Source organism: Pantherophis guttatus, chromosome 11, assembly GCF_059756535.1.
Source record: "Pantherophis guttatus breed Tessera chromosome 11, ASM5975653v1, whole genome shotgun sequence".
Taxonomy (NCBI): domain Eukaryota; kingdom Metazoa; phylum Chordata; class Lepidosauria; order Squamata; family Colubridae; genus Pantherophis; species Pantherophis guttatus.
The window spans coordinates 20,977,548-21,000,428 of NC_142073.1; the positions used below are offsets into that span (position 1 = coordinate 20,977,548).

At 42.5% G+C, this 22,881-nt stretch overlaps 1 protein-coding gene across 2 annotated transcripts in view; it reads right to left on the reverse strand.

The window, feature by feature from the left end:
• The window catches only part of GNAO1 (G protein subunit alpha o1), a 254,600-nt gene that overhangs the window by 48,141 nt on the left and 183,578 nt on the right, over positions 1–22,881 (reverse strand). For both annotated transcript variants that reach the window (XM_060681555.2, XM_060681554.2), the window contains exon 4: positions 7,392–7,552. In XM_060681555.2, coding sequence (XP_060537538.1) covers positions 7,392–7,552 — 161 coding nt within the window. The remainder of the gene's footprint in view (positions 1–7,391; positions 7,553–22,881) is intronic.

Genomic DNA, 22,881 nt, shown 5'->3' on the forward strand with positions numbered 1-22,881 from the left:
ATATCTTCTGCTTAATCCTCAGTCTTTTGTCAAACCGTATACAATGAGATTTATTTCTGCCAGTCATTCAATACTCTTTCATTTTTTAATTAAAATTATTTGAAACTGAAACTTAAATCAATGAGAGACAGTTTGGTCTAGTGGGGAAGGTACCAGAGGTGGGTTTCAGCAGGTTCTGACCAGTTCTGGAGAACCGGTAGCAGAAATTTTGAGTAGTTTGGAGAATCAGTAGTAAAAATTCTGACTTGCCCTGCCCCCATCTATTCTCTATCTCCCAAGTCCCAGCTGATCGGGAGGGAATGGAGATTTTACAGTAACCTTCCTCTGCCACACCCACCAAGCCACGCCCACCAAGCCACGGCACGCCCACCAAGCCACACCCACAGAACCGGTAGTAAAATTTTTTGAAACCCACCACTGGAAGGTACCCAGGCTAGAAAGTGGGCGACTGTGAATTCTAGTCCTGCCTTAGGCATGAAAACCAGCTGGGTGACTTTGGGCCAATTACTAAGAGTATGTGTATCTCTTAACAATATGATTTTGTACATGGAATTATCAACTGTCAAAAATGTTCTCTTTTCCAGTCACGCCGCCCATTTCAATGGAGATGTTTGGAGCATCCAAAGAGCAGTTCTCATGGATAATTTAAATACACCAGGAGTCGCTATAGCAACAGATACCTGGATCCCAAACTGAGAGAACATTATTCAAGCTATCAAAAAGTGCATCAGCCTCCCAAAACAAACACAACCCCCACTCTTCCAAAGCAAACCCCCCCGCCCCACCAAAGGATATTTGGGGGAAACACCCTCCCCCAATGTGGTTGGTCCACCAGGAGGAAAGAAAAGCATTCATTGGTAGGAAATAAGGCTCAACCAAAATGACATAAATGGATACGGAAGCTCCAATGTTCTCCAGAACTTCTCACTAGGCAAGCTAAAGAATGGGATGGAGTTTATGGAGATTCTCAGTCATCCAGGTCATGGTTGTCCCAAAGGTGCTTTTTTTAAGAGTCAACTGGACTTTCTGTTTTTTCTTTGAAGATGTTTCGCTTCTCCTCCAAGAAGCTTCTTCAGCTCTGGATGAGCTTCTTGGAGGAGAAGCAAAACGACTTCAAAGGAAAACCAGAGTCCAGTTGCCCCTTGAAAAAGCACCTTTGGGATAGAAAAAGTGGTGAATAAACCACAAGCCGTATTTGAGGCAGAGATTGGTGGCTTAACATCAGTCTCAAGATAGTAAATGTAAACCCAATGCCTCTCTCAGTCCGAATTGTTTTGGAACTGGGCTGTACCTAAAATTTAGGGATCAAGAACGTTGAGCACAGTGTCTGGAAAAAAAAAAAACTTTTCCTGCTGAGCTTTTGGTTAGCTTCCCAAATGGAAGTTAAAAGAGGACATACATGTACAAAACCTGTAGATTTACAGTATATGTTATAAATGCAAGTTATCTACAGATTCTGCATCTGGGGTTTCACTGGGCTTGGCTTGCTCTCCGAAAGACAGTATTTCATAATTTGAAACTAAATCTCTGTCAAAGTGATCATGATATGTTCCGGTTCTACTGTATGAGAGGCAGATGGTTGCAAAGAGAATCTTGTTGTGTAAGAGTAGATGATTATGTGGGCTTATTCCTCTCCATAAGAATGTTTATGTAATAGTCCAGTTCAGGTCTGGTTTTCAAGACAATGAATTTGGTTGTGATGTTTTGTTTTTGTTTTTGTTTTAAAAAAGCCATATTGCATAGAGAAATGGGTATCAGCAAATTCCTCCCTCTCCTTCCCATCTTCCTTCCTTCCTTCCTTCCTTCTCTCCTTCCTTCCTCCCTCCCTCCCTTTTCCCTTTCCCTTCCCTCTTTCACCTTCCCTTCCCTTCCCTTCCCTTCCCTTCCCTTCCCTTCCCTTCCCTTTCCTTCCCTTTCCTTTCCTTTCCTTCCCTTCCCTTCCCTTCCCTGTCCTGTCCTATCCTCTCCTTTCCTTTCCTTTCCTCCCCTCCTCCCCTCCTTCTTTCCTTTCTTTCCTTTCCTTTCCTTTCCTGTCCTGTCCTCTCCTGTCCTCTCCTGTCCTGTCCTCTCCTCTCCTTTCCTCTCCTCCCCTCCTCCTTTCCTGTCCTGTCCTGTCCTGTCCTGTCCCTTTCCCTTTCCCTTTCCCTTTCCCTTTCCCTGTCCTTTCCTTTCCTTTCCTTTCCTTTCCTTTCCTTTCCTTTCCTTTCCTTTCCTTTCCTTCCCTTCCCTTCCCTTCCCTGTCCTGTCCTGTTCTCTCCTTTCTTTTCCTTTCCTCCCCTCCTCCCCTCCTTCTTTCCTTCCTTTCCTTTCCTTTCCTTTCCTTTCCTTTCCTTTCCTTTCCTTTCCTTTCCTTTCCTTTCCTTTCCTTTCCTTTCCTTTCCTTTCCTGTCCTGTCCTGTCCTGTCCTGTCCTCTCCTTTCCTCTCCTCTCCTCCCCTCCCCTCCTCCTTTCCTGTCCTGTCCTGTCCTGTCCCTTTCCTTTCCCTTTCCCTTTCCCTTTCCCTTTCCCTTTCCTTTCCTTTCCTTTCCTTTCCTTTCCTTTCCTTTCCTTTCCTTTCCTTTCCTTTCCTTTCCTCCTGAAACACCATTAAACCGAAACCAAAACCTCTCAATTCCAGTGCCAGGTACTGTAGTCTCTTCTTGATTTTGCTGAACCTTCAGATTATCCCAGTTTAATAATGTATAGGTCTACTTGCAGATTTGTCACGCTGCATTGATTTCTGAACAAAGCCTATTAATTATTAAGTAATTATGCTTTCCTGAGATCCTTGGGCTCTCTACTACCCACTGCTCTCATTCTGCAGAGCAACATGACAGACAGTGGCCTACAAGCCTTCCGTGAGACGTTTTATATCAAACTATATTTTATTCTTTACACTGTTTCCATCTTTCCTTAAAACATCAACAGAATCCACAATGGACTGAGAACCAGCGTCTCCACTAGATATTTGACAGTTAAGCTGAAACTAAGTTAATCAAGTAAAAATAGCAAAAACAGATCTCTCCTGCAAATCTTACTTCCATGTGGTAGGTGAGCTATCGTCGGCAGGCTAGCCAGCAGATCAGCAAAAGTGCAGTCATTACAGCCGCACGGTGATATAGTAATAGCCACGGTTATTGATTTTTCCCCACCAACTGCATACCCTGCTTTATTGCACTCGCTCGGCTTCTTTTTGGCTCAGGTGCAATTTAGCCCAAAGAGAACATTGAATAGCAGAGTGCTGAAGAGGTTTATTTCACAAATTACCCATAATAATAAAGTGCCTGGCCTCCTTGATCCCACTTGGCTAGAGAAAAATGGAATGGCTGTCTGGAGAATGGAGAGAATTTTGACATATTCCAAAATTATAAGCTTAATCACAGAAGTGTCAAAGTCTCTCTGTCTCTCTTTCTCTCTCTCTCTCATCTATCTTCTATCTACATCATCTATATCTATCATTTATCTATCCATCCATCCATCCATCCATCCATCCATCCATCCATCCATCCATCCATCTCTATCATCTACCTACCTACCTACCTACCTATCACCTATCTATCTATCTATCTATCTATCTATCTATCTATCTATCTATCTATCATCTATCTATCAATCATCTACCTACCTACCTATCTGTCTGTCTGTCTGTCTATCTATCTATCTATCTATCTATCTATCTATCTATCTATCTACCTACCTACCTATCTATCATCTACCCATCCATCCATCCATCCATCCACCCATCTATCATCTATCTATCTATCTATCTATCTATCTATCTATCTACCTACCTATCTATCATCTACCCATCCATATATCCATCTATCCATCCATCCATCCATCTATCTATCTATCTATGTATAATTTATGTATCTATAGTATGTATGTATGTATGTATGTATGTATGTATGTATGTATGTATGTATCCATCCATCCATCCATCCATCCATCCATCCATCCATCCATCCATCCATCATCTATCTATCTATCTATCTACCTAACTACCTACCTATCTATCATCTACCCATCCATATATCCATCTATCCATCCATCCATCCATCCATCTATCTATCTATGTATAATTTATGTATCTATAGTATGTATGTATGTATGTATGTATGTATGTATGTATGTATGTATCCATCCATCCATCCATCCATCCATCCATCCATCCATCCATCTATCATCTATCTATCTATCTATCTATCTATCTATCTATCTACCTACCTACCTACCTACCTACCTATCTATCATCTACCCATCCATATATCCATCTATCCATCCATCCATCCATCCATCCATCCATCCATCCATCCATCCATCTATCTATCTATGTATAATTTATGTATCTATAGTATGTATGTATGTATGTATCCATCCATCCATCCATCCATCCATCCATCCATCCATCCATCACCTCAGTATTATATGCTTCTAAGTGTGTGCACCTCGGCTTAATCGCTTTCTTCAAGCAAATTCCAAACCCTTGCTTTCTTTTGTCAAATCTGCCTTCCCGCAGCAGATGGCAGCAGAATGTGTCATCCATCAAAGGGCCTGAGCCTGGATCATTCATATACCCTTTGCTGAGATTCTGTAGGGCTTATCAGCAAGAATGGAGTGTTGAGGTTTTGCTTGTCTTTTATTCATGGTAGAATGCCATCCAAGCAGAGGCAGAAGGGTCAAAACTACAAAAGGAGAATCATGCAAGCTCTGTCTTATTTCTCCGTAAGTAGCACCAGATTCAAGGTTCAAAAAAGGAGAGGCTTGATCGGATTGATGCAACACCACACCCTCCACCACCTTGGCCTCTGGTGGATCTTGTCTCCTTTTGGGACAACCATGACCTGGATGACGGAGAATCTCTACAGACGTTTAGCAATGCAATTTGGGATGAACACCCTTCGAATGGTGTGAGAGTAGGAATCGATTTCCAGAAGAAAAAAATTGCAGACTACAGGAACCAGGAGCATCACTCAGGTGACCCTGAGGACACAGATAAACCTCCAAGTAGCCCCAACGACCCTCTAAAAAGGATGCAAATGACCAGCTGTCTGCAAGGAGTATCAATCCTTCCATTTCCCACCATCCAGTCAGAGCTGAAAAAGCTTCTTGGATGAGAAGTGAAACATCTTCAAAGAAAAGACAAGAAAGTCCAGCTGTCTCCTGAAAAAGCACCTTAACTGAGACAACCAGGACCTGGATGACTGAGAATCTCTACAGACATTTGTTGTTGTAGAAATGGCTAGTACATATTAAGTAAAAAGTTGAGGCTGTAACGTTGCTATCTTATTCTACTCCTCTAAAAAGAGTAATGAATGCTTTTCTTTCTTTTTTCCCCTTTCCCTTCTACTGTTTCCTTTTTCCTCTCCCATTTCCCACCATTGTCATTTTTATTTGTATTGTAACTAGTGTCTTGATAAACTTAATAAAATTGTTAAAAACAAAAAAAAAAATTGCTTTGTGACCAGGGTGGATTTGATTTAAATCGAGTTGATTTAAATCACAATTTAAATCATGATTTAAATCACTAGTAAAAAGGCTTGATTTAAATCAACTCGATTTAAATCATAATTTTTAAAGAGCCACTGTCATCTCTGCTACTCCTTTGACCCGCTGTTGACTCACCGATAGTCCCAGGGTTGCAGAATATACAGCCTCATGCGACATAACTAAGCTCCATTTCATGCTGAATAAACTAAATTATTTATGTATCTTAAATAGAAAACTATCTTAGGATAGATTTTTACCCCAAAAGTTTTTTATTAAAATAAATTCGATAAAAATCAAAAAAATCCGATTTAAATAAAAAAATTCCGATTTAAATAAAAAAAATCTGATTTTTTTGATTTTTTTAAAAAAAATCATTGATTTTTATCCACCTTGTTTGTGACTGAGACCTGGCAAAATTCCTATTCCTCTTTTCTCCCTATTTACCGTCTAGGTCAGGGGTCTCCCACCTTGGCAACTTTAAGATTTGTGGACTTCAACTCCCAGAATTTGCTTTGCTGGCTGAGGAATTCTGGGAGTTGAAGTTCACAAGTCTTAAAGTTGCCAAGGTCTAGGTACAATGACTGCTTGCTAAATGAAGAGTGTATCCCAGAGATCTTGAACCTTAAGTGAGCATGCAGGTAATCCTTGATTTATGACCCCAATCGGAACTGGGACATTCATTATTAAGTGTTGTGGTTTTTAAGGAAGACATCATATGTTGGTGACTTGCAACCTTCTTTGCTGGCTTCCCCAGTGAAATTGCTTGTTGGAAGTGAACTGGGAAGTTTGTAAATGGCGAATATGTGACTGCAGCATGCTGTGAGGGACCGACATAAATATATGACGGTTGCCAAGTGCGCCAATCACAATCAGAAACCCTCCCTAGTTTCTTGACCTGCAAAGGCGAGGGAGGAAGAGATGCAGTTTCGAAAAGAGTGCAAGGCAGGGGTGAAATGCTCCCGGTTCGGACCGGATCGCCCAATTTGGTAGCGATGGTGGTGGGTGGTTCAGAGAACCAGTAGCAAAAATCCCTGCTCCCCTCATGCCCAGCTGAGCTGCACGATCATCAGAGGCTTTTTTTTTAAAACTTTTAAAAGCATTTTTTCTTCGGCCAAAAAAATGCTTTTAAAAGTAAAAAAAAAAGCCTCTGATGATCGTGCGGCTCAGCTAGGATCGTCAGAGCCTTTTAAAAGCATTTTTTCTACAACCTCTTCGGTCGAAGAGGTTGTTTAAAAAATGCTTTTAAAAGGCTCTGATGATCCCAGCTGATTTGCCTGATCGTCAGAGGCTTTTTTTTTCTTTTAAAAGCAAAAAACAAATGCTTTTAAAAGAAAACAAAAGCCTCTGACAATCAGGCAACTCAGCTGGGATCGTCAGAGCCTTTGAAAAGCATTTTTTTTTACAACCTCTTTGGCTGAATGCTTTTAAAAGTAAAAAAAAAAAAGTTGACCACCCCCACCCAGTCACATTACCCCCCCCACCAAGCCATGCCCACAGAACCGGTAGTAACAAATTTTACATTTCACCACTGGTGCAAGGGTTTTTTTTTTTAATGGAGGGGGGTCTCCAAACTTGGCAACTTGAAGACTTGTGGACTTTTAACTCTCAGAGTTTCCCCAGCCAGCATGGGGGATTCTGGGAGTTGACGTCCGTAAGTCTTAAAGTTGCTAAGTTTGGAGATTCCTGTTTTAATGTAACCTTACCATGGAGCAGTGGTGGGATTCAAATAATTTAACAACCGGTTCTCTGCCCTAATGATTTCTTCCAACAACCAGTTTGCCAAACTACTCAGAAAGTTAACAACCGGTTCTCCCGAAGTGGTGCGAACCGGCTGAATCCCACCACTGCAATGGAGGTAAGGCTACCGGTTCTGGTTGGTGGCTTCTTGTTTAAAGGACTTCTAAGTGATGACCAAAACTCACTATTGAGCAGAGTCGTTGAGCTGATATTCTCGGGACCGGTTGAAACACTCTTGAAGGCCACTATCGGACCAAAGCCTTATCATTGCCGAAAGCAGCTCTGGAGAGAAGGGCTCCGTGTCTTCCATCCGACTCACGACATCACAGACCATCTTGGCATCAGCCTAGGAAGGAAAAGAGCACACGTTTGCACCAACACAGGAGTGGAGGGAGGGAGAAGTCGGCTGACCTGCATCTCTCAAACCTAGTTCAGACATGTCCGCAGAATTTCACTGAGATGGAATTTGCTTCGGGGAGCAACAACTTGGGTCCTCTCCAGTCGCTGGCCTTTCTCCTTGATGGACCGAAGTCCATCAGTTCCTACTTGCTACTTCACCATTTCCCATCCAATAATTTCATACATAAATCTTTGTGGCATTTTATCACACTGCCAATATATTAGATGAAACAGAAGAAGAAGGAAGGAGGGAGAAGGAGGAGGAGGAGAGGGAGAAGGAGAAGGAGGAGGAGAAGAAGAGGACGAAGAAGAAGAATGGGAGGAGCAGGAGGGAGAAAGGAGGGGGAAGCAGAGAAGGAGGAAGGAGAGAGGGAGGGGAGGGAGAAGAGGAGGAGAAGGAGGAGGAGGAGAAGAAGAAGAAGAGGAGGAGGAAGAAGAAGAATGGGAGGAGCGAGGGAGGGGAGGGAGAGGAGGAGGAGGAGAAGGAGGAGGAGAAGAAGAGGAAGAAGACGATGAATGGGAGGAGCAGGAGGGAGAAAGGAGGGGGAGGCAGAGAAGGAGGAAAGAGAGAGGGAGGGGAGGGAGAGGAGGAGGAGAAGGAGAAGAAGAAGAGGAAGAGGAAGACGAATGGGAGGAGGAGGAGGGAGAAAGGAGGGGGAGGTAGAGAAGGAGGAAGGAGAGAGGGAGGGGAGGGAGAGGAGAAGGAGAAGGAGGAGGAGGAGGAGAAGGAAAAGGAGAAGAAGAGGAAGAGGAAGAGGAGGAGGAAGAAGAAGACGAATGGGAGGAGGAGGAGGGAGAAAGGAGGGGGAGGCCGAGGAGGAAGGAGAAAGGGAGGGGAGGGAGAGGAGGAGGAGGAGGAAAGGGAAGGAGGAAGAGACCCCAGCAAACTGGGACAAGCTTCAGCAGTCCTGCCCTGCAGTGCCATCACTGCATCCGTTTTATATGCTTGTGTCATTTTTAAAAATAAACTTTATTAGAAATTTGAAAACACAAAAATGAACAAGAGCTAATATTTAGAATGACAAAAGAGGGGAAAAAAAGAAAGAAAAGAACAAAGAAAAAGTGCAGAAACGACAGAAATGACAAAAAGTTACAAAGAAGGGACTTCTGATTTTTGTTTGCCACAGTTATAAGCACAAATATAAATCAACCTCATGTTCTGAGTTTATAATGTTTCTATAACCTATTCATTCTTATCAAATCCATAGATCGTAACTTCATTTCCCCCACCCCTCCTTCCTTGCAAAAAGTAAGTAAGGGGTTTCCAATGATCACTGAACTTCAGTAGTACTGAAGTTTAAATAATTAAACCAGAACAAACAAACAAATAAACATAAAGTAATTGTGTTTAACCCTTATGAGAATCAACCCAGCCCATGTCCACATTTAAAACTTTCACTTTGTAGAGCCATTTAAAACACCAAAATAATTATAACCAGCAAATGGCATGATGAAAAAATAGACTAAAAATATTTACTTTTCGAGAAATGTTCCTGATTCTATGCACAAATTGATTGCTCATTGTGGTCTTCTCCATCTCCTACACCCCCCTTCCCTTCCTTACAGTATGCCTCCAGCTGTTCTTCCCTCGTTTGGGCAAAATCTATCTCACTATCGTTTTGCTAAGGAAGCTGTTTTCTAGAATGCATTTGTTCTTTTTCTTGGAATAACAGAAACACACCAGCGTTGGGGGGCAGCAGGAGAGCGCCACAGTATTGAGGCCTTTGAACTCTGGTGCTGGAGAAGACTCCTGCGAGTCCCTTGGACTGCAAGGTGATCCAACCGGGCAGTCCTAGAGGAGATCAACCCTGACTGCTCTTTAGATCCTGAAGAGGAAACTCAAATACTTTGGCCACCTAATGAGAAGGAAGGACTCCCTGGAGAAGAGCCTAATGCTGGGAAAGCCTGAGGGCAAAAGAAGAAGGGGACGACAGAGAACGATAGTACAGAGCCTTGATAGTACAGTGGTTACGCACCCTGTTATTAACACAGCTGCCTGCAATTACTTGCTGGTTCGAATCTCTCCAAGGCTCAAGGTTGACTCAGCCTTCCATCCTTTCTAAGGTAGGTGAAATGAGGACCCAGATTGTGGGGGCAATAAGCTGACTTTGTATAAATATACAAAAGGATGAAGGCTATTGCTTAACGCATTGTAAGCCGCCCTGAGTCTCCAAGGGCTCCAATTACAATCGGGACAACACACGCTTTCTTTTTCCACAGTCGCTCAACTTCAATTTGCAAGTCCCGGTACTTTGTGATTTTTTCTTGCTGCTTATCTTCAATCCGTGCATCACCAGGTATTGCAATGTCAATGAACCATACTTTTTTCTTTTCAACTACTGTTATGTCAGGTGTGTTGTGGATCAAGTGCCTGTCAGTCTGAATCCTGAAGTCCCACAAGATCTTGAGTTTCTCATTCTCTAAAACTTTCTCAACCTGATGTTCCCAGTGGTTTTTGCTGTACTCAAATCCAAACTTCTGGCACAATTTCCAGTGAATGATATTATTATTATTATTATTATTATTATTATTATTATTATTATTATTATTATTATCATCATCATCATCATCATCATCATCATCATCATCATCATCATCATCATCTTCCCTTCAGTGTCTTATCTGGAGATATGTTTATCTGCTCAGAAACAAAAAAAGAAACTGGTGGAAGTTTGGTGCAAATAATAATAATAATAATAACTTTATTGTCATTGTACGTGTATACACAGTATACCCATACAACGAAATTCACTTAACACCCAAAGACCAGGTCCAACACACATAACAATCCCCAAACACACCCCCACCCACCACAATTCCCCACCCCTAAACCACCCAAACATCCACACAACAGGCCAAGTAATAATAGTCTAGTGAAGAGAAGGACCAGGGGAGACATGATAGCAGTCTTCCAAGATTTGACTGTCATTTTCGGATACTGGCTCTCTAATTCCTTGACTTTTGCTTAGACATAGTTTCCACAGCCAGAAGTTTTCCAAATCAAACGGGGCCTAGATTTCAGCAGAATTTCCTCAGGTTGCAACCCATGGGGTGGACTCAACATCCTTCTCCTGTAGCCTTGTCCAAAGCAAAAGATCTGGTACCAGATCTGCTGGACAAATGGAAGGACCTCCTCTAGATCCCTTGAAACGTAATGCCCTATAACAGTTATAATCCCCAAACAATCTGGTTGGCTCGTGATTACAGGATCTCATTCCCAAGGCACCGCTATCCAGGGGTGGGCTTCAAAAATTTTAGCAAGGGGTTCTCTGCCTGGTTGCTGGGTGGGCGTGGCCTTGGTAGGTGTGACCTAGTTGGCATCCTGCACCATGGCGGGGGAGGGGGGTGTTTTTGCCCTCCCTGGGCTCTGGTGGCTTTCCTCGAGCCTCCGGGAGGGCAAAAACGGCCTCCCCAGCCTCTGGAGGTCCTCCGGAGGCTGGAAAAGGGCCCGTTTCCGGCCTTCCTGAACTTCTGGTAGGCCCGTTTTTCACCCTCCCCGAGCGTCCCCACCAGGGGTGGGTTCTAAAATTTTTTACTACCGGTTCTGTGGGCTTGGCTTATTTTCTGGGCATGGCTTGATGGTCATGTGACAATTCTTTAAGATTTAGCAGAGGTACTGGTCTACCAGGCTTTTACCTGCTTGCAGAGCTCTACCGGTCTACCCATTTGTCTTTGGAGGCACCGGCCTACTCATTTGTTTTTGGAGCCACAGGTCTACCCATTTGTTTTTGGACGCACCGGTCTACCACCACACTGCCTTTTAACACTGATCAGCTGTAGGGAGGCCTTTTGGAGCCCCGCAGCAAGAGTTTAAACAGTTTTTTTCCTTCTAGCCAATCAGCTGGGACTCGGGAGGCAGCGAATAGATTGGGGGCGGGGCCAAATAAAAGGTAAGAATAACGTGGGGGGCGGGGGCGGGAGGGCTCAGCTCCCGAACAAAGAGAACCGGTTCGTGACATCATATCGTCACCGCTACCAGTTCAGCCGAACCGGGCCGAACCGGGAAGAACCCACCACTGGTCTCCACGCACCCTGCACTTACCTGCATCCAATACAGACCACGTGGGGACTCCTGGGAGGGATAGGGTGGGGTGGGCGGGGCCAGCCAGGAGTGGGATTTGGGAGTCCTTTGAACTGCACAGAACCTTAGCTAGAGGTTCTACCCAAACCAATGCGAACCCCCAGCAGCCCAGCCCTGCTGCTATCTTCAGGAAGGTGGCACCACCCGGTTGGAGAAGATCTGAAAGTCCCCAACTTTTTTTTTTTTTTAAAGAAAGATGAATAGCCACCATAACACACACATAAAAAAAAGGAACGTCACACTCCACCGAAAGGGCATCGAGCCTGGTCCTTCATTATGTACATTTGTTCGTTGAGTTAATAAGCAATTAACAGTCCAAGCAGAGATGTTTTCTCTTTTGACCGGTCACTCCGGGGCGTCTCTCAAACTGTGAGTGACCTTAACAGACTTTCTTCCCCTCTCACTGAGCCCAGCAGGTAAGATTTCGAAATGTGGCCTGGCTGGATCTTTCTTCTTTTCGCTTTTCCCTCCAGCGTCCTTGGAGGAGGGAGAGGGGGGGCTTCTCCCCTCCCCTCCCAAGCCTGCCCAGGTGGTAGGATTCAAATCTCCTACCATGCTTTGCCATCTGTACAAAAGTGAGCCGTTAAATAAAACAAAACGGTGGGAAGGGGAGGGGGGGAGGAGAAGGGTATTTTAGCAGCTCCCCTCGCGCTGGGGTTTCGTTTAATGAATACCGAATTTTAGAGTTAAAAGTGGAGAAGGAGGCCCTCAAGGCAAGGCCGGAACAAAAACTTTTCTGAATAGACAGATTGCGACCTAATCTTTCCTCCTTGATTTTCTTTCTTTCTTTCTTTCTTTCTTTCTTTCTTTCTTTCTTTCTTTCTTTCTTTCTTTCTTTCTTTCTTCCTTCCTTCCTTCCTTCCTTCCTTCCTTCCTTCTTTCTTTCCCTCATTTCAAACTTGAACTACAAATATCCTCCCTCCCTCTTTCCCTTTCTTTCTTTCCCTTCCTTCCTTCCTTCCTTCTTTCTTTCTTTCCCTCATTTCAATCTTGAACTACAAATATCCTCCCTCCCTCTTTCCCTTTCTTTCTTTCTTTCTTTCTTTCTTTCTTTCTTTCTTTCTTTCTTTCTTTCTTTCTTTCCCTTCCTTCCTTCCTTCCTTCTTTCTTTCTTTCCCTCATTTCAATCTTGAACTACAAATATCGTCCCTCCCTCCCTCCCTCCTTCCCTTTCTTTCTTTCTTTCTTTCCCTCATTTCAATCTTGAACTACAAATATCCTCCCTCCCTTTCTTTTTCTTTCTGTTTCTTTCTTTCTTTCTTTCCTTCCTTCCTTCTTTCTTTCTCCCTCCCTTCCTCCCTTTTCCTTCCTTCCTTCCTTTCTTTTTTCTTCCTTCCTTCCTTCCTTCCTTCCTTCCTTCCTTCCTTCCTTCCTTTCTTTCTTTCCTTCATTTCAATCTTGAACTACAAATATCCTTCCTTCCTTCCTTCCTCCCTTCCTTCTTTCTTTCTCTTTCCTTCCTTTCTTTCCTTCATTTCAATCTTGCACTACAAATATCCTTCCTTCCTTCCTTCCTTCCTTCCTTCCTTCCTTCCTTCCTTCCTTCCTTCCTTCTTCCTTTCCTTTCTTTCCCTCATTTCAATCTTGAACTACAAATATCCTCCCTCCCTCCCTCCCTTCCTTTCTTTCTTTCCCTCATTTCAATCTTGAACTACAAATATCCTCCTTCCCTCCCTCCCTTTCTTTTTCTTTCTTTTTCTTTCTTTCTTTCCTTCCTTCCTTCTTTCTTTTTCTTTCTCCCTCCCTCCCTCTTCCTTCCTTCCTTCCTTCCTTTCTTCTTCCTTCCTTCCTTCCTTCTTTTCCTTCCTTCCTTTCCCTCATTTCAATCTTGAACTACAAATATCCTTCCTTCCTTCCTTCCTTCCTTCCTTCCTTCCTTCCTTCCTTCCTTCCTTCCTTCCTTCCTTCCTTCCGTCTCTTTTTCTAATTTTCTCCTCTTCGCAGATGCTGCCACTGCACAATCCACTGTGATCGATACGTCCATCACACAGGATCTTTATTGCACTGATTTATTTCTGGCAAAATTGCACACTTCGTGGAAGGAAGGTGAGCAACGGCGTCTTCCATAAGGAAGAAATGTATGTTCTTTGCCCCGGAAAGTCGCTTTATTTCCCTCTGTCTTTATTTGAGACAAGGGATTTATTTGTTCAAGTCACCGCATTTCCGAAGTGAGGAATTCTGCATGTTGCACACAGTAATGAAGCATCCATTTGTGGAGGCCTGTAGATCTAAATCTATGTGCAAAATGCATGCTTTTATTTGCTCCATTTCAGTGGTTTTTACTGAAGCAGCAAAGCACCCTGATTTGATTTGGCCAGCTGCTTGGCTCCACAAAACAACAACAACAATTTAATTTCAACCAAAACAGAGCTGGAAGGGACCTTGGAGGTCTTCTAGTCCAACCCCCTGTTCAAGCAGGAGACCCTATGCCAATGACTTTTGCCATCGCGTGCCAGGAAGGGGGGGCGGGGGAGGTTCGCGTGGCTGCAAATGGCTGACATAAATTCTACAGAGGAATGATTGAGTCTGCCATCTGCACCTCCATAACTGTCTGGTTTGGCTCTGCAGCCCAACAAGACAGACACAGACTTCAGAGGATAGTTAGAACTGCAGAAAAAACAATGGCTACTCACCTGCCTTCCACTGAGGACCTGTATACTGCACGAGTCAAAAAGAGGGCTGTGAAAATATTGACAGACCCCTCACATCCTGAACATAAATTGTTTGAACTTCTACCCTCAAAACGACACTATAGAGCACTGCGCACCAGAACAACTAGACACAAGAACAGTTTTTTCCTGAATGCCATCACTCTGCTAAACAAATAATTTCCTCAATACTGTCAAATTAACTAGTAAGACTGTAGTTCTTATCATCCTTACTAGTACCTATCTCCTCCCACTTATGCCTGCATGACTGTAACTTTGTTGCTTGTATCCTTATGATTTATATTGATATTGTTTCCTGATTGCTTATTTGTACCCTATGACTATCATTAAGTGTTGTACCTTATGATTCTTGACGAATGTATCTTTTCTTTTATGTATACCGAGAGCGTATGTACCAAAGACAAAGACAAATTCCTTGTGTGTCCAATCACACTTGGCCAATAAAGAATCCTATTCTATTCTATTCTATTCTATTCTATTCTATTCTATTCTATTCTATTCTATTCTATTCTATTCTATTCTATTCCATTCCATTCCATTCCATTCCATTCCATTCCATTCCATTCCATTCCACTCCTCGTATTCTATTCTATTCTATTCCATTCCATTCCATTCCATTCCATTCCACTCCTCGTATTCTATTCTATTCTATTCTATTCTATTCTATTCTATTCTATTCTATTCTATTCTATTCTATTCTATTCTATTCTATTCTATTCTATTCTATTCTATTCCATTCCATTCCATTCCATTCCATTCCATATTCTATTCTATTCTATTCTATTCTATTCTATTCTATTCTATTCTATTCTATTCTATTCTATTCTATTCTATTCTATTCCATTCCATTCCATTCCATTGTACTCTACTCTACTCTACTCTACTCTACTCTACCCTACCCTACCCTACCCTACCCTACCCTACCCTACCCTACCCTACCCTACTCTATTTTCACTTCCCTCCCAGCTCCCAATACATTCCAAACATTCCCCTCCCCCTCCCTTCATTTCTCTTGTCAAGTTGCAAGTAGAGGTGTGTTACAAGTCAAGCTTGACATGGCTGTCCAGTCTCTTCTTAAAGACCTCCGGTGATGGAGCCCCCACAACTTCTGGTAGCAAGCTGTTCCACTGGTTAACTGTCCTCACTGTTAGGAAGTTTCTCCTGAATCCCAGGTTGCTTCTCTCCTTGATTAGTTTCCATCCATTGTTTCTCGTCTTGCCTTCTGGTGCTTTGGATAAATAAGTTGACCCCCTCTTCTTCGTGGCAGCCCCTCAAATACTGGAATACTGCTATCATGTCCCCCCTAGTCTTTTTCTCTAGACTAGCCAAACCCAAATACTGCAACTGTTCTTCGTATGTTTTAATCTCAAAGTTCTTAATCATTTTAGTTGCTCTTCTCTGCACTTTTTCCCAAAATCTCAACATCTTTTCTGTAAGGTGGTGACCAAAACTGGATGCAGTATATTCCAGACGCGAACTTAACTAGGTTTTATAAAGTGGGACTAACAACCATAACAACCACATGACTGAGGTTTTTGCTCACACACATTTATATGCAACAATTCTTTCTGATCTCTGGATTAAAGTAGCAGGCTATCGATCCAACCCTTTGATGCAGGGTGATAGGCTTAAGGCAATGCTTCATTTTGTATCAGCCCATCCACAATTGCCAGAAGAAACCTCTATCCTTCTGAACAGACGTAGAACTCTAGAGACAGAACAATGGATGCACCGGGAAAATAATAACCTGCATCAAATTCAGGTGTTCACTGAAATGATGGATGGCAATGTCTATTCTATTCTATTCTATTCTATTCTATTCTATTCTATTCTATTCTATTCTATTCTATTCTATTCTATTCTATCCTATCCTATCCTATCCTATCCTATCCTATCCTATCCTATCCTATCCTATCCTCCATTTCTCTCTCTCTGTGTCTCTCTTATCTATCTTTTCTTTTATGTACACTGAGAGCATATGCACCAAGACAAATTCCTTGTGTGTCCAATCACACTTGGCCAATAAAGCATTCTATTCTATTCTATTCTATTCTATTCTATTCTATTCTATTCTATTCTATTCTATTCTATTCTATTCTATTCTATTCTATTCTATTCTATTCTTATTCTTCATACCATATCTTGAATTCTTTATGCTGTCAACTTCCAAAGCCCCTCCATCTTTCATAACTCATGAAAATCAGGAAACCCATGATGAAATTGGCACGGATGGCAACTTTGACTATTTTCATTAAAGAGAAGGATTTATCTAGTTCTGTTTGTATTTGGGAACCAAGTCTGCATTTTTCTACTCAAAACTGGGGGGGGGGAATGAAACTCCTAACTCTGTAATTATTTAATGTGCTTTTACATTGCTTTTAAATTTTGTATTATGTGTGTTTTATCTTCTGGTTGTTCACCGCCCTGAGTCCTTCGGGAGTAGGGCGGTATATAAATTCAAAATAAAGTAAAGTAAAGTAAAGTAAAGTAAAGTAAAGTAAAGTAAAGTAAAGTAAAGTAAAGTAAAGTAAAGTAAAGTAAAGTAAAGTAAAGTAAAGTAAAGTAAAGTAAAGTAAAGTAAAGTAAAGTAAAGTCTAGGTGCACGAATCTTAAAGCTGCTTCATCTTCTAGTGAAGAGAAGGACCAGAGGAGACATGATAGCAGTCTTCCAATATTTGAGGGGCTGCCCCAGAGAGGAGGAAGGGGGTCAAGCTATTTTCCAAAGCACCTGAAGGCCAGACAAGGAACAATGTATGGAAACTGACCAAGGAGAGATTCAATCAGGAAATAAGGAGAAATTTTCTGACTGAGAACCATCAACCCATAGAACAGAAGTTGCTTTCAGAAGTTGTGGGAGCTTCATCATTGGAGGCTTTCAAGAAGAGACTGAACTGCCATCTGTCAGAAATGGTTTAGGGTCTTCTGCTTGGGTGGGGAGTTGGACTAGATGACCTACAGGGTCCCTTCCAACTCTGTTAATCTGTTAAAATCTGTCAAAGGTTGGAGATACCTGGCTTACTGTAGGTATCTTTGGAAAATAGGCATACCTAAAATGCAGGCAGTCCTTGATTTCTTAACCATTTGTTTAGTGACTGTTCCAAATTACAATGACCCTGAATAAAGTGACCTACCCATACAACCAAAAGAAGAAGGGGTCGACAGAGAAGGAGGTGGCTGGATGGAGTCACTGAAGCAGTAGACGTGAGCTTAAATGGACTTCAGAAGATGGTAGAGGACAGGAAGGCCTGGAGGAACGTTGTCCATGGGGTCGCGATGGGTTGGACACGGTTTCACAACTAACAACAACAACCCGTACAACCGCCGTAGTCTCTCCACAATTAGGAACTTGGCAACTGGCATGTATCTATGATGGTTTCAGCATGCCAGAGTCATGCAATTGCCACTTTCCCAGATGGCTTCTGACAAGCAAAACCAATGGAGAAGCCAGGTGATGTGGCCCGTCAGCGCAGCTAATAGCTGATTCCGACAGTGAGGAGGCTGGTGTGGTGCTGCGCCAGCAGCCTGTGCAGCTAGCGCTCAAGTCGGACAATGAGGAGGCTGGAGAAGATGTGGTGCCAGAGGCAGGGATTCAGCCAGGGCCTTCAGAACCTCCAGAAGCTCCCATAAGTGAAGAGGAGGAAGAGGAGGAGCCTCTTCTTGATGCATGGGCACGCAGAGTGGCCAAAAGGCAGGAGTGGCTCCTCAGGAGGAGGTCTCCTCGAGAGCAAGGCTTGGGGCCAATTGGCCACTCCCTTAGCCTATTTAAGGAGGAATGCCGACTGAAGCAATTTGTAGGGAACAACTTTAGTTCAATCTCCTTCTCATCTGGATTCTCTGCAAATTGCTTCTGGGCTTTCTGCCAACCATAGTAAGATTGTGATTACTTTATCTTTGGTTTCTTGCAGGCTATTAAGAAAGTTTATTAACAGCCTTTGTTTGAAAAAGACTGAGTTATTTTAGTAAATTAAGTTTTGTACAGACTTTGTGTGTGCTGCGTTCTTTGGGGTCCGTAGCTGCGGCAGAACACCAGGTTGGCTTAACAACCGCATTTGTTCACTTAACAACTGGAGTGATTTGTTTAACAATCATGGCCAAAAAAAAAAAAAAGAGCTATAAAACCAGGCGGAACTCACTAAATCAACCATCTTGCTTAGCTATGGAAATTCCGGCCCCCGACTTTGGTTGTAAGTCAAGGACCAAGTGTATCTTTATGCGTTTCTTTGGAGAGGGAGGGAGCATGTGCTGAAGATGACAGCTTGATCTCCTTCCTTGGGGCAGCCCATGCAGCCTACGGACCATGTCCAGGGCGCCACTTGCACGCTGACAAATCTCCTACTTTAATTGCAGAGTGGAAACGCATCTCCACCTTCTGACATCAGCCTCTGAACAGGCAACTAATTATTAGTTCCAGCACAGCACAGCTCACCAGCCTATCCCTTACCCTGCGCAAGCTGTATTTAACCACACATGTGCGTCTGGCTAGCTGTAGTTTAAGACAGCGTAGACACGCCACTGATGCCTTTCCCCTAAATTTGCATTTGTTTTGGCCTCCTCTCTTCTAGTCAGAAGCAGAAAAGGAGCTTCAAAAAAGAAAAGAAAAAAGCGACTGGACTTGCTTTTTGTCTTCCGTTTTGAAACCGAAGAAGCTTCTTGGATGAGAAGCGAAATCCTTTTCAAGGAACAAAGCCAAGGAAGGCCAGTTGCCTTTTGGGAAAGCACCTTTGGGTTGCTGCAACTATGGCAGTGATGGCTAACCCTTTTGCCATCGCGTGCCAGGAGCGGGGGTGTGTGGGGTGTCGTGTGCACGTGTGCCCACACCCATAATTCTATGCGCCCTGCCCCCACGCATGCACAAATGACACCCCCCCACGCTCCCCACGTTCCTGGCACGCGATGGCATGGTAGGCCTGTTTTTTGCTCTCCCCAGCCTCCAGAGCCTTTCTAGGAGTCTGGGGAGGGCGAAAACGGCCTTCCCCATTCCCCAGAGGCCCTCCAGAGGCCAAAAATGGCCCGTTTGCCAACTTCTGGTGGGACCGGAAGTCCCTTTTTTTGCTGTCCCCAGCCTCCAGAGCCTTTCTAGGAGTCTCGGGAGTTACCACCGGAAGTTGGCAAACAGGCCATTTCTGGCCTCTGGAGGTGGTGTGGTGTGGGGCAGGCTGTTTTCGCCCTCCCCAGACTCCTAGAATGGCTCTGGAGGCTGGGGAGAGAGAAAAATGGGGCTTCCCCACCACGCCCTGAGGTCCTTCCGGAGGCAGGAAACAGCCTGTTTCCCTACTTCTGGTGGGCCCAGAAGGCCCAAAAATCAGCTGGCCGGCACGTGCATGCGCACCAGAGCTGAGCTCGTGTGCCCACCGATATGGCTATGCGTGCCACCTGTGGCACCCATGCCATAGGTTCGCCATCATGGAACTATGGGATAGAAACTATAAATTAACAATGTCAACTGCATACAAGGAGAACTTGAATAAGATGTTTTACAGATGGCGGTGGCTATTTACGTTAAAAAAGGAATTGAAGCAGAATTGAAATTCAAAGATACAAAGGGTAGAATCCTTATGGTTGAAATTAAGAGAGGGAATTCCAAAGTATTATTAGTGGGCATTTATGCCCCGAATAAAAAACAGGGAGAATTTTTTAAGAAACTTCACGAACAATTAGTGAAAATGGCATATAATGAAATCTGTATGATAGGGGATTTTAATGGCATCGTGGATCCGGAGAAGGACCACAAGAGCAATAAAGTAAAAAAAAATAAAAGGACAAATTTACCGAGAGCTTTTTTTGAGTTAGTTGATGAATTGGATCTAATTGATATCTGGCGTACCTTGCACCCAAATGACAGACAATATACCTTCTTTTCAAACCCACAAAAGTCGTGGTCTAGAATTGACATGGCATGGGTCAGTAGGAGTTTGGGGTTAGAAATTGGAACAGCTGTAATTAACCCAAATGATTGGGCAGACCATAATCCATTGGAGATTAGATGGAAGCCTGTTCAGAGAAAATATCAACGGAGGTGGAGGCTCAATGCTAAATTACTGGGCGACAAGGACTGTATACAAAAATTCAAAGAAGAAATAAATTTCTTTTTCAAGGAAAATGAAAATAAAGGCACATCCCGTGCAATAGTTTGGGATACAATGAAGGCCTACCTGAGAGGAGTTGTGATTTCATACACCGCCCATAAAAATAAACAAGAAAGGAAGACCCTGGAAGACTATTTAAATCATATAGGAGAAGCAGAAAGAAAACTCCAAGATGATCCAGAAGATGAAGCAGCCAAAGAAAATTGGATGATGTGGAAGCATAAAGTAAATATCATGGAGCAAGAAGAGTTAGCACAAAGAATGAAAAGAATGAAACAATATCTTTTCGAGAACACTAACAAATCGGCTGGCCTATAAATTAAAAAAGGAAAATGAAAGGGGAATAATCCATACTTTAGAGGACTCTAAGGGCAAATTATTGACTAACGAGGAAGAAAAACGAGATAGGGTGAGAGAATATTACGAATCTCTATATAAAGAAGGGGAGACATCAGATGATAAAATAGAAAAGTATTTGATAGAAGCAGAACTCCCACAAATAACTGATGAAGAGAAAGAAATGCTTAATAGAAAGATTACAATTGAAGAATTAAAAATAGCCCTCTCCAAATTGAAAAACAATAAAGCCCCAGGACCTGACGGATTCCCAGGGGAAATATATAAAAAATTAGAAGAAATACTCCAACCGAAATTAGTAGAAATTTTTAATGACGCACTGTTGGACCATAAAATTCCAGAGTCATGGAAAGAGGCGCATGTCACACTCGTGCCGAAAGAAGGTGCCGACCCAAAACAAATTCAAAACTACAGACCAATTTCGCTTCTAAATACAGACTACAAATTATTCATGGGCATAATTGCGGAAAGAATGAAAAAGATTTTAAATAATTGGATATATAAAGACCAGAATGGATTCTTACCGGGGAGACAAATTAGGGATAACATGAGAATTGTGCTAGATACGCTAGAGTATTATGAGGAACACCCCGGAAAACAGATGGCTCTGATCTTTGTCGATGCTCAAAAGGCATTTGACAACCTAAATTGGAAATTTATGATAAAACAAATTGAGATTATGAAATTCGGAACAAATTTTGAAATGATGATCAAATCCATCTATAACAACCAAAAGGCGAGTATCCTGGTGAATGGGGATAGGACTAAAACATTCCAAATTAGTAAGGGAGTAAGGCAAGGCTGTCCCCTATCCCCTCTATTGTTCATCCTGGCCCTAGAAGTCCTTCTACGGAAAATTAGAGCTAACAATGAAATAAAAGGATTGAAGATCAGGAAGGAGACTTATAAGATACAAGCATTTGCAGATGACGTTGCCCTAATCCTTGAAGACCCTATAGAGTCGGGACCTAAAGTACTGGAGGAATTAAGTAATTATGGAGAGGTGGCAGGCTTCATATTGAACAAAACTAAAACCAAAGTATTGATTAAGAACACAACTGAGAGTCAGCAAAACGAGATAGAAGAAGTATTAGGACTACAGGTTGCCAAAAAAATTAAATACTTAGGAATTTGGATTACATCAAGATGTTCGACTCTGAAAGATGATAATTATATTCCCCTAATTAGAAAAATAAAACAAGACCTAGATAACTGGAAAAAAATAAGATTATCACTTTTGGGCAAGATAGCCACAATTAAGATGAACATCCTCCCCAGAATATTATTTCTATTCCAAAATATACCAATAAATTTAGATAAAAAATTCTTTCTAGAATTAGACAAAATCATTAGAGAATTTATATGGGAGGGGAAAAAACCGAGATTTTCCATTAAAATTTTAAGAGGTAAAAGAGATATAGGTGGATTTGGACTCCCGGATTGGGAAACATACTATAGGTCAGCCAAGCTAGTTTGGATAAGAGATTGGATCACCCTGGAAAATGCGAGAATTCTTACTCTAGAAGGCCATGACTTGCAAAAAGGCTGGCACGCCCACATCTGGGAAATGGAGAGGAAAAAGAAGACACATTTCCATAGACATAAAATTAGAGATTCCTTGATACAAACATGGACCCAGATCAGACAAAAACATTACAAGAAAATCCCAAATTGGCTCTCAACGATGGAGGCCCTGACTCACCCAAATAGGTGGGAGAGGGAGAAAATGGCCAGATATAAAGATATTCTAGATGAAGGAGGGAGGCTTAAACCAAATGATACCTTACGAGAGCAAGGAATAACCTTAGATTGGTGGACCTACTCACAAGTAAAATCCAGATATCAGAGGGACAAAGAACAATATGGTATAGAACCGGGACCAAATGGATTGGACAAAGTTCTGATGGGAACAAATAAAAAGATTCTGGCAAAATTATACAATTATCTGCTAAGCGATGAGAAGTTTGAAGAGGTTACAAAGAATCAAATAATTGCATGGGAGAAAAATATAGGGTGCAATATAAATTTCGGGGAATGGGAGGAGGCATGGAATAGAAATCTTAAATTGACTAGAGCGGTGGCA